This window comes from Sinocyclocheilus anshuiensis, unplaced genomic scaffold, assembly GCF_001515605.1.
Source record: "Sinocyclocheilus anshuiensis isolate Anshui unplaced genomic scaffold, SAMN03320099.WGS_v1.1 scaffold962, whole genome shotgun sequence".
Taxonomy (NCBI): domain Eukaryota; kingdom Metazoa; phylum Chordata; class Actinopteri; order Cypriniformes; family Cyprinidae; genus Sinocyclocheilus; species Sinocyclocheilus anshuiensis.
The window spans coordinates 948,927-965,216 of NW_015537985.1; the positions used below are offsets into that span (position 1 = coordinate 948,927).

General features: G+C 35.1%; 2 protein-coding genes across 5 annotated transcripts in view; both read right to left on the reverse strand.

The window, feature by feature from the left end:
* LOC107674289 (tyrosine-protein kinase Lyn-like) overlaps window positions 1–3,472 on the reverse strand; it is a 14,047-nt gene extending 10,575 nt beyond the window's left edge. The window contains exon 1 of one of the 2 annotated variants that reach the window (XM_016468239.1): window positions 3,133–3,472. The gene's annotated coding sequence lies outside the window, so the exon portion shown is untranslated. Of the gene's footprint in view, window positions 1–1,355; window positions 1,515–3,132 lie in introns of those variants that run through there. The other variant, XM_016468232.1, reaches the window with a different exon arrangement.
* Window positions 3,473–3,733: 261 nt separating this feature from the next.
* LOC107674265 (trimethylguanosine synthase-like) overlaps window positions 3,734–16,290 on the reverse strand; it is a 23,213-nt gene continuing 10,656 nt past the window's right edge. For 2 of the 3 annotated variants that reach the window (XM_016468217.1, XM_016468211.1), the window contains exons 8-13: window positions 12,649–12,916; window positions 12,335–12,499; window positions 7,361–7,504; window positions 5,685–5,901; window positions 5,419–5,497; window positions 3,734–3,980 (exon numbers count right to left, since the gene is read on the reverse strand). In XM_016468217.1, coding sequence (XP_016323703.1) covers window positions 3,867–3,980; window positions 5,419–5,497; window positions 5,685–5,901; window positions 7,361–7,504; window positions 12,335–12,499; window positions 12,649–12,916 — 987 coding nt within the window. In that variant the 3' untranslated portion in view covers window positions 3,734–3,866. The remainder of the gene's footprint in view (window positions 3,981–5,418; window positions 5,498–5,684; window positions 5,902–7,360; window positions 7,505–12,334; window positions 12,500–12,648; window positions 12,917–16,290) is intronic. The other variant, XM_016468224.1, reaches the window with a different exon arrangement.

The window sequence follows — 16,290 nt, forward strand, 5'->3', positions numbered from 1 at the left end:
ACTGTAAGTACGTTTTTTATATTTAAAGAGTTGTTATATTTTATATTTTTTTATATTAAAAGCGAGTTTTTGGGCAGTGTATAGTAGGGCTTGTAGTTTGTCATTTCTCCGATCACAAATGCAGACATGGTTTTATGTTTACGCGGCGCGATGCGCAACGCAACGCAACGCGTAAAAAGACAGTATAAGTCATTATAATCCATAATTATGTCCCCACTGGATGCAACAAATGCCTAGTTTATAATGGGTTTTAATGTTTATGTCTCGTCGCTCCTGCCGGACACGGCATCAACAGACGAATGCCTCGTTTATAATGTGTTTTCATGTTTTTGAATCATCACAGTATGGAGGGGCATAACATTTCCGTCACATGCTTGAGGTATTCGGCCAATCATAACGCACTGGATAGCTGGCCAATCACAGCACACCTCGCTTTTCAGACCGATGAGCTTTGTAAAAATCGACGCGTTTCAGAAAGGCGGGGCATAGAGCAGAAACAATAATGTACAGTATGTGGAAAATAATGTGATTTTGAACCTTAAACCGCATAAACACATTTCATTACACCAAATACACAAAATAATGTTCTTTTTAGCAACATCATATGACCCCTTTAACAGTTGTTTGATGGTAACATACATTTCTCAATTATGTTTCATTTTACTATCAACTTTATCTCTGATGTTTTTCCTAACATTCCTCATTTGAAACAAATAGATTCAAATGAGAGATATCTTGATCTTAGACTGAGAAAAGTCCATATTTCATATTCAAATCTCTAACACGCTGGTATTTTAGAAAATCTAGCCCAGTTTGAGACATTTTTTAGATCCCGTCTGAAACTCTATAGGAGACATATGAAATTATTAGTCTTTTTTTTTTTTTTTGTTTGTTTAAAGAGACGAATCCAAGAAGCAGGAGACTTAAGCAAAATACATTTGAATTCAGTTTCATCTCTTTGCGATGGAGGAGAAACGATCGAGACGTTAAGGAGATGATTTCTCTTTCCTATGGGATTATATAAAATTCTTGAGTAAATAATTATTCAGATTTTACAGCCAGTGTATTACTTCAGGAAAATTATTAGGCTAACCGGTGTCCACTGGCTTTTTCTATTTTGGTAGCTGGACGTTTCCATCAAAACACATTTACATAGGGTTGAATCGAAATTTAAACATGTCTACAATAAGGAAGAAAGACAACGTGTAACGTTACGGGGTAAAACTTTGTTGATACTGATACATACGCAGGTGAAACGTTAAATTACACATAGGCTATTTACTGTAACACCAGCACAACAGACCGCAAGAAATAATTTACCAGAGTAAAACATATAAGAAAGGTAGCTGACCTACCTGTCAAATGTCAGAAAAAGTGGGTAGCTCTCACTTAAACGAAAAGTTTCTGAGTAAATGAGCGTCGAGAGCGCGCGCTGTTACTCTCATTGAAGCGACACATGCAAACACAGAATGAGGAACCCAAGACTGGACTCTGCTGTTTTCACTGCTCTTTCAACTTCCTGGTACAGTATTTACCATGTTGATCAGAGTTCAGTTTTATTTGTTCTCATAAAGCTGCAGTGCCATTACGTTTGCCAAGTGTCAACTCTTGGGGGGAAAAAAAGTAGGCTATATCCGTAATCTCACATGATGTGGTGGCAGGAACATAAGCATTCATTGGGCTACATTGACGGTTGCGACAAATTGAATAGACGTTTGTAAAACCTGATGAATGACTAGAAATACATGTATATAAACGAGCAGGGCCGTGCACAGACATTTTGAGGGGCAGTGGCCCAAACTAAAAAAGGGCACAAGGAGGGTGGGTGCTTGTTAATACAAAATATCCAGTCCCTCACTCTCTGAGCCTGCTTCTGCCTCATCTTCAATGGAAGTAGGGGAGAGTGGGGTAAGTTGACCCACCTCGTTTCTTGGCAACTGTACATCTGTACAACTGTCATGTGACGATGTATTTTGGAACCACCATTCATTTCTGCCAGACTGTGATAAGGAGAAACACATGGGGGGAATGGAAGGCACCCATTTACTTTAAAAACTGTTTTTGGCTTGTCAAAGTAAACTTTTAGCATAACAGATGTAATGGTTGTTACATCAAAGCAAATTTATCCAGGTCTAGAAATATTTATGATACATATAGGTGATTTAGCAACATATAAAACCATAATCATTTAGCTAAATATTAGCCTGAACTGGTAAGCTACAGTAGCTATTTTTTTCCCCAAAATGGCAGCTATGGGGCAAAGTGAGCCAAATTGTAAACCGAATGCTGTGGGGTAAATTGAGTCAGCATTTTAACTTACTCCATCATAAGGCACTGTAGTTAAGTTAAATCTCTGAATTATAAAATGGTATTTTAATGTGATATATTACTGGTTTAGTTTATCATATTATTTGCAGTTTATTTGATAGGGACAGTGTGCAAGTGCACCAAATCCTTCTTTGACTTTCATTTTCCCTTATCTTGAGGACCACACAAGTAAAAAAGTGGCTAATCTTACCCCACTCTCCCCTATAAGTATTAGACATTTCGTTTAATATTTTACAGCATAAATCTATATTATATACTAATAAACAACTAATTTAGAAAATGTATACTATTTTTTAAACTATTTATAGGCCTACTATTCATTTGGTTTTAATAAAATATGATGTGTTATAGATTACTAGTATCAAGACAAGTAATTATAATGGGAAATGTACTTAATTACAAGAATTAAAGTGTGACAAACTGCTAAATATTCTAAATGATGATTTACTCGCTAGCTTGCTGGAGCTTTGAACTCATTTTTGCAATGTTGAACTGCCTTTAGCAGCCTCCCTTCGCTTTTTCTCTCTTTGTCTTCTTTTTTTGTGAAGGCATTTCTTTCTTGCTTTTTTTTTTGTCTACAAAGTGTGCCAACAACAGCAAATTTGGTGTTATCCATATTAGATCTGATCGGGTACAATAATTTGATTAGACATTCTAATTCTAAGAACATGGATATTTTGTACAAGTTGTTAGCGCTTTTAGAAGGCCAAGTCATTACCGACAAAATTAAAAACAAACAAACTGCCAACTAATTACTAATTCAGTGGATCAACCACTGACTAATGTGGATTGTAATGCATCTACCTGGTAATGCAACTACCTTCGGGGACTGTGGTCTCCACTCTCCAGAGAGCGGCACACAGATTGTGAGTGATGCTGCGGAGCGGGCTGGAAACACAGAGTGGATTAGCGGAATCAGCGGATCTTTAGCAGAGCGGTAACAGACAGCTTTGAGCTGTGGTGATGGGGGGGATTGGTGAGAGGGGCAACTCAGCCGATGAGGGCAAAGGGGCAGTGGCTCTAGCCACAGGGCCACCCCCCTGTGCACGGCCCTGTAAACGAGTAATCAATATTAAAACATTTACACTATAACAACACTATAGACCTACAGGCAGATAGATAGACAGACAGATACACAGACAAAACTTGCATAATACTATCACGACAGACAGACAGACAGACAGACAGACAGATAGATAGATAGATAGATAGATAGATAGAACAATTAGTGTATTTCTAAATAACAAAATAATAACATGAAATTATTATTTTAATTAATTTTGATACAACAACAAATTTGATCCAATTGTTAGATAGATAGATAGATAGATAGATAGATAGATAGAATTTTAAAACTTCCATTGTTTCTTCAAATGAACTTTAATAAGTAAATATACATGCTGGAAAAACATAGATCTAAGTTAAAATAAACATTAAACTAGCAGCATCACAAGTACACATATAATGTACATTTTTATGTAAAATGTATCATCAATGGCTTAAGAAAACAGTAAACTGCAGATAATGTGAACAAAGTTTTATGTTTCTGACTTAATTAAGTTGCCAAAGTATGCAGTAATTGTTTTCAGTTTGTTGTTCAGAAAGTTCTGCTCCAATTCCACCTTCCCACCTGGGCCGGTGAGAGATGCGATCTACACAGAGAGAAAGACAGAAAGAGGGAGCAGTATGAAGAGAAAGAGGAAGAAGAAAAGAGACAGAGCAGGTGTGAGATACCATCACGGGCAACGTGGTCATTAGTTGCCAATATCAACATGTCAGTAAAATATAAACCTAGTAACTTGGTTTAGGGAAAACTGTTGTTGAATTCAATCACAATAAAGTCACGCTAATAGAATTCAACAACACAAACAGTATGGGCAAAAGGTAATGATGAATTTACTTTAGATATTAGTGAAGAAATTTGCTACAGTCAAACAGAAAATATTCCGGAAGTTAGTGTGGTTTCAAAAGGTGCAACCACACTGCACCAGCCAACAAGACCTTTCAGAGAAATCAAAAACCATTAAACAGCTGCAATTGACAGACATCAGATGCACTAAACTAAACCTAGGTGTACATAGTCAACAAACACATTCTGTGAAAATAACTCCCTTTCTGATTGAATAAGATTTCAGTGAATGGACTTTGGCACTAAGTTTATCTTGTGTTGCCTGACAGATATGAAACAATAATTGATATCCGGAACTAGATATATACCTAAGAATGTAAGTACAGCAGCCATGTGTACTAATATTAAAATGCTAAAAGGGATGAACCATGGGACCAATCAGATGACTTCATGGTCATTGAGACCACTAAACCACTGGCTGATAGATTGTCCTGAACATGCTTACACCTTCTGTTTAAGAAAGCTAATTTTCTATCTGCGATAACAGATACAGGGCACAATTCTAATTAAAATTAGAGTTTGATGGCTTTCCGGTCATGCGTGTTAACAGTGAGGTCATCTATATGCTAATGTAGTGTAAGTAAAAAACTTTTAACATCAATACATAAATGCATAAAAGAAAATTGTGACCCTGGACCACAAAACCAGTAATAAGTCGCACAAGTATATTTGTAGCAATAACCAAAAATACATTGTATGAGTCAAAATGATCAATTTTTATTTTATGCCAAAAATCATTAGGATATTATGTAAAGATCATGTTCCATGAAGATATCTTGTAAATTTCTTACTGTAAATATATCAAAAATGTATTATCATTAGTAATATGCATTGCTAAGGACTTCATTTGGACAACTTTAAAGGCGATTTTCTCAATATTCATTTTTTTTTTGCACCCTCGGATTTTTGTATCTCGGCCAAATACTGTCCTATCATAACAAAAAGCTTGTTTATTCAGCTTTCAGACGATGTATAAATCTCAATTTCGAAAAAATGTACCCTTATGACTGGTTTTGGGGTCCAGGGTCACAATTGTGTTTATGAGGTCTTTAGATTACCATTTTAAAAAATGAAAGAAAAAAAAGGACAAAAAATGCTAAATTAAAAAAAAATGATTATAAAAATAGTTTAAAAAATAAAACGATAAATAAATGATTTATGTAAATAAACTAAATTGTTACCTGTTCCATGTCTGCATTTCGAGGAAGAAAATAGACAATATTGTCCGAAATCATTTTTGACAACCTGAAAATTTCAAATGTATCGATAGTTAAGGAAGTTGGAATAGGCCGTTTGAAGCACCTTAACCACATACATTAGAAAGTATATCATTACTTCCACAAAGAAGGGTGATGTGAAAAAGGACAAATCTGAAACATCTATTTCTAAATTCTAAAGAGGCACTGCCTAGAAAAAAAAAGTACAGAGTGTAAGACTGAAAGGATATCCATCAGGAGTCATCATGGTCTTGATGTTGAAGACGTCAGCACTGAGGTACTCTGGTCCTCCCCACGGGGGACTGAGGAAAACCATGTCTCCTCGCAGGCGCGGAGCCAACTGCAGGAAGTCTCCCTGCACAAACTCTATCTGGTGCGCCACCCCATACACTTCTGCATTGTGCTGTGCCAGAGCCAGGCGTGCGGGGTCGATATCGATGGCGATCACTGGATGTCAGGAGGAGAAAAACAACTTCAAAATATAGGAGAAAAACAACCCTTACAAAAGGGTCAAAGACAAACCGCTATAAAGAAAAAAAGAATAAAAACCTAGTTTAAAACAAATTTTGTCAAGTTTAGTATTGTACTTTTTGTATTCATGTTGTTTTGAACATTTTTTAATACAATTTTCAAGAAAAGTTTTCATTTATTGTTAAGATTTTCATATGGTTAAACCATCAAGTACTAACATACTTTACACCATGAATACATGTGAGGAAATATACACTACTGTTCAAACATTTGGGGTCAGTAAGATTTTTTTTTTATAATACATTTTTATAATTTTTTTTAATAATTTTCTTTTATTGAGCAAGGACCCATTAAATTGATCAAAAGTGACAGTAAAGACATTTATAGTGTTACAAAAAATATATATTTTAAATAAATGCTTTCAACTTTATTCGTCAAATTATCCTGAAAAAATAAACGTTTTATAAAAAAAAATATATATATATATTAAGCAGCGTAACTGTTTTCAACATTGAAAATAAAAAGAAATGTTTCTTGAGAAGCAAATCAGCACATTAGAATGATTTCTGAAGGATCATGTGACACTGAAGACTGGAATGGCTGCTGAAAATTCAGCTTTTCTATCAAAGGAATAAATTGCATATCAAAATAGAAAACATTTATTTTATATTGTAACAATATTTCATTATATCACTTTTTACTGCATTTTTATTTAAATAAATGCAGCCTTGGTAAGCATAAGAGACTTTTCAAAAAGATTAATGTATTTGGAATAGTGCTGTCAAATCGATTATTCACAATTAATATGCATCCAAAATAAAAGTTTGTGTTTACATAATAGGTGTGTGTACTGTGTATATTTATTATGTATATATAAATACACACACGTGTATATTTAAGAAAAATATGTTATGTTTATATATATATATATATAAAAAAATATAATAATGTAAATATATAAATGTATATACATGTAAATATTTTCAAAATATATACTGTATGTGTGTGTATATATACATAAAGAAATATACACAGTACACACACATATTATGTAAACACAAACTTTTGTTTTGGATGCGATTAATTGATTTGACAGCATTAATTTTGAATATTCATAAATATTATGAATAACAAAAAACAATCCAAAAATATCTAAACATATTTTAATTCAGAAATGAAAAACATTCTATTTGTGGTTTGCATTTTTAACATATTTTTATGTATAATGTATGAATATATAATGTATGAATAAATTAATAAAACGGAAAACAATTAGTGCCATATTTTTTGAACATAGCAGCATGGATATGTTTGGTTTTATGGTAAATATCAACCTCAAAAACAAACAAGCAAACAAAAAAGAAAAAAATAAATAATATATTGGTGTTAGCATGGTAGGATTGTGTTGAGATGGCAGTATGAAATGCAACTGTACCTCTTTTCCCAGTGAGGGCAAACTGAATGGCATTGCCACCCACACCACAGAAGGCATCGATAATGAGCTCTGTGCTGAAGCTGTCCTGCACTCTCAGAGCGATGTGCTCTGCTATCCTCTCGGGAGTCACTGAGAACCAGCCCTCTGTGGACAGAACAGAGTTACAGGGTATGCACATCATAGTTCAAATTAGAAGCAAAAGGCTTTTATCAGTTCATGCATTTTTTCCTTCTCAAACTAAATATTAAGCTTAGCAGAATACTATTCAAATTAATTATAGTTAAACCTTAAATGCACCTTTTTTTTTTATTACAAATGTGGTAAAGGTTTGACACTTTGTCCACCAGAGGGAGTCTGCAGTTTTCATTTTCTATTTGAAGAGCTGAAGTATGGCTCTGCTTACATCAAAGACTCTCTCTCTAGCTTTGCTTCATATTAGGAGGAGCCTCTGTTGCCAAAAGGTTGATCTTTTTTATTTTGTTAATTCAAAATATCAGCAATCACCCCAACATCATGTGATGCCAGAAAACCATATATTTAGAGAAGCTGTACAAAATCATAAAATGTGTTCAAGATATGATGACCTTAAAGCAGACTCCCTGAAAGCTGTGACACTTTAAAACATGGTGTCAGACTACTGGATCTCATTCTCTGGATCTTCATCTTTTTAAGGTGTTGCATGTGTCTGTGAGAGAGAGCTGAGGCAGAAGCAGTCAGAGAGCACAGAGAGAGTGGAGTTTAACGGAGCATGTCCTCCTTTGATTCTGTGGAGACCAACACCATCTGCTTTTAGCCTCTACAAACGCATCTCTATTTTTCCGCCTCTCGTATTTTTCTCCCCCCGCTGAGAATAGAACACCTGCTTAAGTAACAATCACTGGTCTGGAGCAACCACGTTCAGCACTTCCTGTTTACAGTGTGAGGTCCAGATATCAAGAGCCCGTCAAGTACAGGTGCACCCGAGTAAAGAGAACGTGCTTTTCTAAGCACATATCCAGTAAGCGGTACCTTAAATTTGCATATCAAGCTCACAAAAAAAGACCAAATCTTACAGAAAAACATTGTCAACACTATTAACAAATAACATTACTACTAGTGTCATTCTATAAGTGCAGTGACATTTCCATCTGAAAACATTTTAAAACTGAAACGTCCCACATTAAACCTACCATGCTATATTGATTAAAGTATCTCCTTTCACATATAATTCAAGGTCACAATAAATAACTGAAGAATTATTTATCCAGCACACCACTGACAAATGTCATGGTTAAATCTGGTTTCAGGACAGAGGTAATACTATAACATTGATCTTAATATCATTTAATTATCAAAATATATATATATTCCAAAAAACAACTGAAAATGACATTTCAGAAGCAAACATTTAAAATGTTGCTTTTTGTTTTTATATTGTTAACACTACTGACATTAAAATTTGTAAGAACTGTTTTGATGTAAATTATTAAATTGATTTTATATACATTATTAAGTATGCTTTATTCATTTAACCACTTAATTCACTTTGATCTTTGACATATTTACTTTGAACTGAATTGTATTGCGTTTACTCTGCTGTATTATGGAATAAAACAATTAATAAGTAGAATTTAAAGGGGTCCTATTGTGCTCTTTTACAAAGTCTTGATTTTGTTTTGGGGGTGTACTAGAATATATCTAATTCCAAGTTACAGTTAAACTGGTTTAAAACAAACGTAGTTTTCTATAGGAACTGTGTGTGTACATTACAGTTTGACTTTTTGTCATCTAAAAGTAAGTAACAATACACTTTTGAATGGACTTTTTTCCCCCATTCAAATTAAAAACTATGTTAAGTACTAAAAGATTAAAAGGCAACTGTGGCTAGATGGATTCCTGTGAGACTCAGAAAACGGAAACTACTCCATTTACTTTAAGTCACATTCCTGGTTATATTACGCATAATTCACTAGAACAAGTTATTATGCAGAAAAGAAAAAAAAACAGCGAATACCCTGCTCTGTCTCTGAAAAGTTGTTGTTTTTTTGGCTCCAGACTACTGGTTAATGTTAACAAATGGATAACCTTTTTTTTCTTCCTAGCTCAACATCCTGTTCTACAAAGACATGTCACATTACAGAAGTAAAATGGCTTGTGAATGCCATTTCATGTTGACTTGGAATATTTCATTTCTCCAGCCTCTAAAGTGGTCATTAGTGGGGTCATATGCTGATAAAAATCACTCAGAATTTCCTCATTCCATTTAAAAGTCTGCCTCTTGACTGGCATAATGTTGACGTCATAGCTGTGTTTGTTGTTTAGCTCCTCTCAGTGGGTATCGCAGTAGTAAAAAAAAAAAAGAGCGGGTTTGCATCTCTGTAGCCCTGAGGTAACCCGCCCCTCCTCTCTGGGGTGGGGGTGCAGGAGATACACAATTCAGCCCACGCTCTTGATCTACCCCTCGCTCTCCTCTGTCCAATCAGGCAGTGCTGAAGGAAAAGAGGCTCACTATGGCTATGGGCTACTGCCTCTGTTGACATGAATAAGTGAATAGATACGAAGCTCTGATCTCACTTTCAAACAGAATTCCAGATGCTTAGTGAAAGAGTAATGATTCGAAAGTGAGAGAGACGTATAAAAACACATTAGTCATGGTACTTTGGAGAATTCAAAGAGAAATCCAACGTCCATGAGGAGAGATTTTCGAATCCCAAATAATGGGATCTTTCATGGTACCAGAAGGCAAACCGTTTGACATTTGGTGCTGATTAAAAGGCATCTTTCCAAAGATCAGCCCTATTAAAAATTTAAACCTAACCCAATACTATAGTTATTGTGCAATAAAATTTAACAAGGAAAGTGACTTACTTCACAGGAAGAAAATCTTTATCATAAAAACTACATTCTACATTTTCTGGAGAAAATGTAAGTGGTACTTTAGCAAAAGTCACCTCCAAAATAAAAAAATGAATTTGCAAAAGCTACACTACACACACACACACACACACACACACACAAAAAAAAATCATATTCTTAATGATTTTTTTTTGTCTAATGCCCAGTTAAAATGTGAAAAATCCTTAAAATAAGATGGCTGTTCATGAGAAGCAACCCTGCACAATATATTAAGACTTTTAGAAAATGTATCTTCAGAGAATATATCTTCAATACAAGATTCATTTATTAATTCATAAGTGTGTTTTGTTTTACTATACTGGAAGATCTTTTCTATTTATATTAAGTAAGTATCAAGTTCTAAAAAAGGGGGGGGGGGGAAATGACACATAAGTTACAATCTATGAAAACAAGTCTTCATTTCTTATGCATTGCTACTTTTTTATAATAATGCATGTGCTTCGTCACATTGAGTCTTGGTACTCAAATTCGTCTGGTCACATTTCCTTTACCCCACCATCTCTTGTTCTTTCTTCAATAAAAACAACAAAAAATTAATTGTAAAAAGAGCAAATGGTAAAAATGGTAAAAGGACGAGTATAAAAGAATATGCAGAAATACAATTCCTTTTACCAGAAAACATTTGACAAGCGAAAAGCGATAAACAAGCAGGTTTATGTTCCGTTTAATACACTGTGTCCGTTAAGAGAGTGACCCACTTTGCAGGCGGCAGTGGAGCGGAGAACACAGGTAAAGCACCAGAGCTAAAGGTTGTCCTCCTCCAAGGCTGAGCACTCTATTTGTGCAAAGTGTAGCGTGGGGAAAGAAAAAAGTGCTCTCCTAAGCGCTCTAAAAGCTGCCTGCTGCTTTGCTCTCACTTGCTCCCTCTCGCTTTCTCCCTCCCTTTTTCTCTGGTCTGACGCAGGAGGTATCTAGCGTCAGCACACACACTGCAGACAGAGCCAGCGCAGTCAGACGGCCAACACCTTAAGCTGCTACATCCTCACAAATACATCTCACTCTGTCCCTCAGTTCTCAGAGTGTCCCTCTATCTGTTATTTAAAGTCACTGGTTTTACTGTGAATGATTCTTTAGTGCATGTTATTCCACAAACAATAAATATTTATTCATCTTTAACAAAACTGCTCGTCCTCTGAAATGACTTTCCTTTTCCAGTGAGGTCACTTACAGAGGTTCTGCAGGCTGTTGGTTTATGTACAGCCAAATAGCTATTTGGTCTGTTTCACCATCCTATCAATTCCCAAGTCAAATCCTGCTCTACCTATTTTGTTAAATGTCCTGCTTCACTCATCACATTATCGGTGTAAATCTGAGAAGAATTAGGGCTGGGCAACATATTTGCAATTTTCTTTGTCAATATAAAATAAACACTGTGACAATGACTTCATGTGTTTTTTATTTGACAATTTCTATTTTCTAAATAATGCCATTCATTTGTGATGCCTGCTATTCTCATGGTTTTAGTATGAGAGCGTTAAGATTTAAACATCAGTATTGGGGGGTTTCCTGCTAATCAATTCAAACGGCTCATTTCAATTAATCTATTCATAACTCAACAATTCATTTGTGCCATCATTAAAGGGGTCATATGATGCTGCTAAAAATAACATTATTTTGTGTATTTGGTGTAATGAAATCTCACCAAAGCATTTCAGGGCACATTTTTTTCCATTTAAATGTTAATTTCTATGTTTTTTATTTCTATGCTGTATATTTGCATTGTTGTATTGGTGCAATTAAATTGTTTAAATATTCTTTTAGTGGAAAACTTGACTACTTCATCTACTTTTACTGTGTTTTAGTTCTAAAATTGTAATCTGCTACAATGGCTTTGTTTGAAATTATGGTTTATAAAACATCAAAAGACATCAAAAGAAAATGTTGACATACACAGCTTTATCAGCCAGATCTATGAAGAATAATTCATTTCTAGTTCAATAGGTTGGCTATCTTTGTAATATTCCACTGTTAATGTCCCTGGTGCTGCAGCAATGAAGTTGCTTTGGATAAAAGCATCTGCTAATTGAATAAAAGCAATGAATTGCCTAAAATAAAGATGGTGGCTTTGTGCTGACTCACCATGGTCAAGTTTGATGCCCTCATCGAACCTGGAAAACAGACGGTAGCGCTGTGCCCAGTACTTGGCCAGCTCAGGTTCTGCTGCAATCTCAGGTGGCATCTCCACATCCTTTCTCCTTTTCCTGTTCCTTCTCTTGTTCTTTTTTAAGGCCTGCACGCTCTCTGCTGGGGAAGTCAACAGGATGATTACGTCAAATTGCCTTGAACGGTAAATGAGAAGCCTAACTGTGTTAATGGTTGGCTTGTATGTTACAGGAGCGCAGACTGTGATTATCTCATTTGTATCATGTAAAAGCAGGGCACTAAATGCTGACCTCCCTCAGGGAGTAAGAAGTCAGGGACGTCCAAGGGCTGCAGCTCTCCTCGGGGATCTGAATCGCTGTTCTGTCTTTCTTCTGGCTCTGGCTGAATGTTCTGCTGATGTTGCTGCTGAGGAGTCTTCTCACACTCTGCTTCCTGTCGTGTAGGTAGACTTCCATCTTCTGCTCTCTCACATGGCACAGTAAGGGCTTCAGGCATGGAAGCCGGGGTCACCTCCTCAGAGTCAGCATCAGTCTGAAACTGCTGAAGAAAACTCTGGACCTGTGAGGGTATGAGAGAATATAGAGCTTTTATAGTAAGGAACAGGTCTAATCACCAGTTATACTAGGCACCATTTCCTGTAATGCTGCTTTGAAACAATTTATTATATTTATTATTACAATTTATTATAATGTATTATTAAAAGGGCTATGCAAAGCAATCGTAATCCAAATGGAAATGATTATTTTATATTCTAATATTGGGAAAAAACATACACTGTTATCATTGTTACAAATGTTCAAAAGTTAAGATTTTGAATGGTTTTGAAATTAGTCTCTTATGCTCACTAAGGCTGCATTTATTTGATCCCAAAAAAAAACAAAAAAACAGTAATATTGTGAAACAGTGTTATGATTTAAAACCACTGCTTTCTATTTAATTAGTTTTAGTTTATTCCTGTGATGGCAAAACTGAATTTTCTTCAGTCATTACTCGAGTCTTCAATGTCACATGATCCTTCAGAAATCATGTTAATCTGCTGATTTGTTGAAGAAACATTTGTGCTGCTTAACATTTTTGTGTAAACCATGATAAGTTTTTTCCCCCCATTATTCTTTATTGTATAGAAAATTCAAAAGAACAGGCTTAATTTGAAATATAAATCTTTTGTAACTATGTAAAAGTCTTTACTGTCATTTTTTCATCAATTTAATGTGTCCTTGCTGAACAAAAGCATTCATTTCTTAAAAAATAAAAAAATAAATAAATAACAGAGTTCATTCCAAGGATCATCATATTTGGGGTCCTTGCAATTTATTTATTTATTTTACTGCTTTATCTCCACCAAAGGCTTTTTTTCATCAGTGTAGTTTAAAATAAAAGTATAAAAGTGGCAGACACAAGCTTCTTACATTACAATAAAAACTACTTCATTTAATCTGATGGGTCCCTGGCATTAAAAAGAAAACAGCCTTAGCTGGCACCACTAAAAGCAGCAGAACTGCAGGCCTCAATGTGTAAAAGATGCCCAAACAAAGTCTTGTTTAGGCATCCAGCCTGAAAAGATACTAGTGATAATGCCTGATGCAGTAAAGTTTTTGTCCTCTACCAGATCAATTTGTGCTACAGAGAAATCAATTCTAGAGCACTGCAGTAAATTGGTCTAGTCTCTTCACTGGCTAAAATCCAGCCTTACATGAAACCTAAGCTGGCTGCTGGGGGTTTGGCACTAAACTCAGAAATTCACCTTGAAAAAGTCCATCCATAAGATGACTAGATGCACTGGTGGGTTGAAAACAACAATTCAAACAATCTCTTTTCTTCTTGAATATTCAACATGCCAGTGATGATGACCAAGCATTTGAACCTGTCCTGTGTGTGTTTGACAGCTGGGAACGTGTGTGTTAGTGTCAGGGGTGAGACTGGAGCGGTTCTGTCTTTCTGACGGGGGCTGACGGCATGCAGTAAGCTGTGATGGGGTGGGGGTAAATGAAGCAGCTCTGTGCAGACTGCATAAAGTGTCAGCCTCACCACTCCTGCTGGCTCTATGCCCACTCTCTATCTACCCTATTCTCCTCTAACACACACACACACACACACACACAGACACACGAACTCAGAACAATTTACACTGGGCTTCACTGATCTGTAACAAGGCGACTAGAATGATCCATCTTACATGAAAGCCCACAAAATCCATGCATCAATAAAACCTCAGGGAACAACACAAACATACGCATTTCATCATTCAGTTAAAGTACCGCTGTTGACAGACCATACAGCTGAGTGCCTAGTAGTATAGAGGAGCTTGAGCATGAGGGACTACAAAATGCACAACAAAAAAGTGAGAACTTCATCCCCCAGAAGAGTGTCTAAAAACCATATCTGACAGGGATATTTAAAAAAATAAAAATAAAACTAATAAATAAATCAAACAAACAAACAAATAAATTCCATACCATAACCATACCACTCACTGGTAATACTGATACTACCCAGTATTACCAAGTTTGGGGTTTTTTAAAGAAAATAATACATTTACTGAGCGAAGATGCATTTAATTGATCATAAGTGACTGTAGAGACATTTATAATGTTCAAAAAGATTTTTTGATTTTTTTACTTTCAACAAAAGTATTATTCAACAAAGATTCTTAAAAAAATGGTTTTCACAAAATGTTATTCAGAAGAACTGTTTTCAACATTAATATTAAAAATAATTTCTTGAGCACCAAATCAGCATATCCGAATGACTTCTGAAGGATCATGTGACACTGAAGTCTGGAGTAATGATGCTGAAAACTCAGCTTCGCCATTACAGGAATAAATTACATTTGAAAATATATTCTTTAAATTATAATAATAATTCACAATATTACTGTTTTTTACTCTATTGTTATCAAATACATGCGGCCTTAGTGAATATAAGAGACTCTTTCAAAAACATTTTAAAATCGTAGTTTTGAATGCTAGTGTACCTGAACAAAGTGTGGTAATGTACCTGTGTACATGAATCACCCATTTCTGGCAGGTATTAATGTAAACAGTCACTTTGTTTTATGTTAAAATAAACAAAAACTTATTTTTTTTTTGTTAAAATGATCAGCTCTGAGCAATAGGCCTTGCACTTATTGCTTATTTATTTCTTTGCTCGTAATCAGTGAGACATAATTAAAGCTAAATGCCACTGTTTTCATTTTTGTTCATACTTATAAATATATATTACTTTTAAAATTAAAAAGTGTGTTCATTAGAACACTGCATCCCAAAAGGTATTAAATCTAATCTACTCACTGCAGCTGTAACATTCAAAATTGTCTTTGGCTGACCTGATGAATCCGTGTATCATTCGATCATTCGTTTTTTTATTTAATATTCAAAGTAGAAAAATGAGAAAATGGCTCCTTTTTTGTTTTTTTTTGTTTTTTTTCCAAAAAAGGAAAAAACGAGAATTCAGCTTAAATTTTCGTTTTTCGTTCATGGGTGGAAAAATGAATAAACAGCTTGAATATTCGATTTCTACATGTGGGTGGGAATTAAACGCCCCTTTCTGCTGATTGGTCAGCCGAAGATCAAACCGTGCCTTCATCAGTTCTTCCGCAGTATCACGCAGCAGAATAATAGTCCTCTGCTGCTGCAGTTGTATGGATTCTTAACGCATTTATTGCAACTACATTTAATCTTTTTTCATCAAACAAACAGACTAATGAATAGCTCGACACAACTCATACTGGGGCAGAGTCTAGACAGGGCTTTCTTCTGTGTAGATATAAATTCTATTCTTTGCATCAGCTGGGCATGGCAGGGTATGATATGACAACTGTCATAGCCTACGCTGCTCATCCAGTAAGTCTGCTTGTTTAATTCATTAATTAATTAATTTGTTTCAAAATAAATATTTTAAACACTAAGACAAAAAGGAAAGAATAATAAAAT